Source organism: Seriola lalandi, unplaced genomic scaffold (assembly GCF_002814215.2).
Source record: "Seriola lalandi dorsalis isolate HSWRI2012SDOR001 ecotype SW California unplaced genomic scaffold, Sedor1 jcf7180001976648, whole genome shotgun sequence".
Classification (NCBI taxonomy): domain Eukaryota; kingdom Metazoa; phylum Chordata; class Actinopteri; order Carangiformes; family Carangidae; genus Seriola; species Seriola lalandi.
Genome location: NW_019447314.1, coordinates 1 through 1,419, shown reverse-complemented (window position 1 = coordinate 1,419; position 1,419 = coordinate 1). Strand labels below are relative to the sequence as shown.

Sequence of the window (1,419 nt, the reverse complement as noted above, 5' to 3'; positions counted from 1 at the left end):
CACACAGTGCACTGATCATTCGACCTCAGTAATGCGTTCACAGGAAGTGTAGATCGATGCCTTCCTCCAACCGATCCGGTGTCTGTTTACCAGGAAGCTCCACTGCACCAGGAACTACATCCACATGAACCTGTTTGTGTCGTTCATCTTGAGAGCCGTGGCCGTCATCTCCAAGGAAATCATATTATATGTCATGTACTCCAACCTGCCCAAGGATGACCCGGGGTGGAACTCCTACTCCAGCTCTGCGGTATAAACATCAACATCACTGCCTCATTGTTTACATTATTATTTACAGTTTGAATCGGACTAATGATTTGCTGGACTAATTTGTCCCCAATATGTTCCTGATGGATGGATGGATGGATGGATGGATGGATGGATGGGTGGATGGATGGATGGATGGATGGATGGATGGATGGATGGATGGATGGATGGATGGATGGATGGTTGCTCCACAGATGGCGCTGATGTGTAAGTTCTCCAAAGTGTGCATGGAGTACTTTGTGGCCTGTAACTACTTCTGGCTCCTGGTGGAGGCCATCTTCCTCCACACGCTGCTCTTCACTGCTGTGCTGACCAAGAGACGACTGCTGAAGAAGTACATGCTGTTAGGATGGGGTAAGTTGTGTGCACACACATAACATTTAACTAACTTATGGATCATAGACGAGCCTTGAAAAGAATAAATCTGTGAAAGAATAAGAAAGTAAATGTGACAATATAAACAGGAATGAATAAAAGAATAAATAATGTCAGCGCAGACTCTCCCACCACCCTCAAAACAAATTTCCTCCAGATACTGAGCAAGTCTTAACTCCTTTACTCCATCTTCACTCTGTTCCCTTACGTTTCCCTTCCTGATTCAGACCTCAACCACATTCGCGCTGCACACGTCTCCATCAACTTCCTGTTTGTGTTTTAAGCTCCCACTACAGCATTTTACATTTATTCCTGTTCCTATCTGTTCCTCCTACGACTCCATACTAACTGACTTTAAGGCAAAACTGTTTGTGTTCGTTGTAACCTGTTAACACGGGCACCGAAATGGAAACCCACGACGTTCCGCAGCCGCCTTGTTCCCGGCGTTAGCCATGTCCCGATCCGGTCTTTGTGACGGCAGCACCTGCAGTGATACCACTTGGAAACACTGGGCAGCAAAAAGTGGAAAAGTGTCTGTTTCCACTTCAAGAATAATCGACTAACTACAAACGAACAGTTGAGGCTCGGTGTCGATGGGATTTATTATTTAACATAATTTATTTATCTCTGCATCTTGTGTTTTCTTGACTTTTCAGGAACTCCTGTGTTGTTTGTGACTCCGTGGACTGTGGTCAAGATTATATATGAAAACACAGAGTGAGTGTTTTTTATTACATACTCTACTTTAAACTAATGAACTCATTTAAATGTAACTTT

General features: G+C 44.0%; 1 protein-coding gene across 1 annotated transcript; it reads left to right on the top strand.

Moving 5' to 3' along the window:
* Window positions 1–87: 87 nt before the first annotated feature.
* Window positions 88–1,359, top strand: LOC111656661 (glucagon-like peptide 2 receptor; the record flags this gene model as incomplete). Its single annotated transcript, XM_023408461.2, has 3 exons — window positions 88–250; window positions 462–621; window positions 1,299–1,359. Coding segments are annotated over exons 1-3 (347 nt in total), but the record flags the coding sequence as incomplete, so codon positions are not given.
* Between the last annotated feature and the right edge of the window lie 60 nt (window positions 1,360–1,419).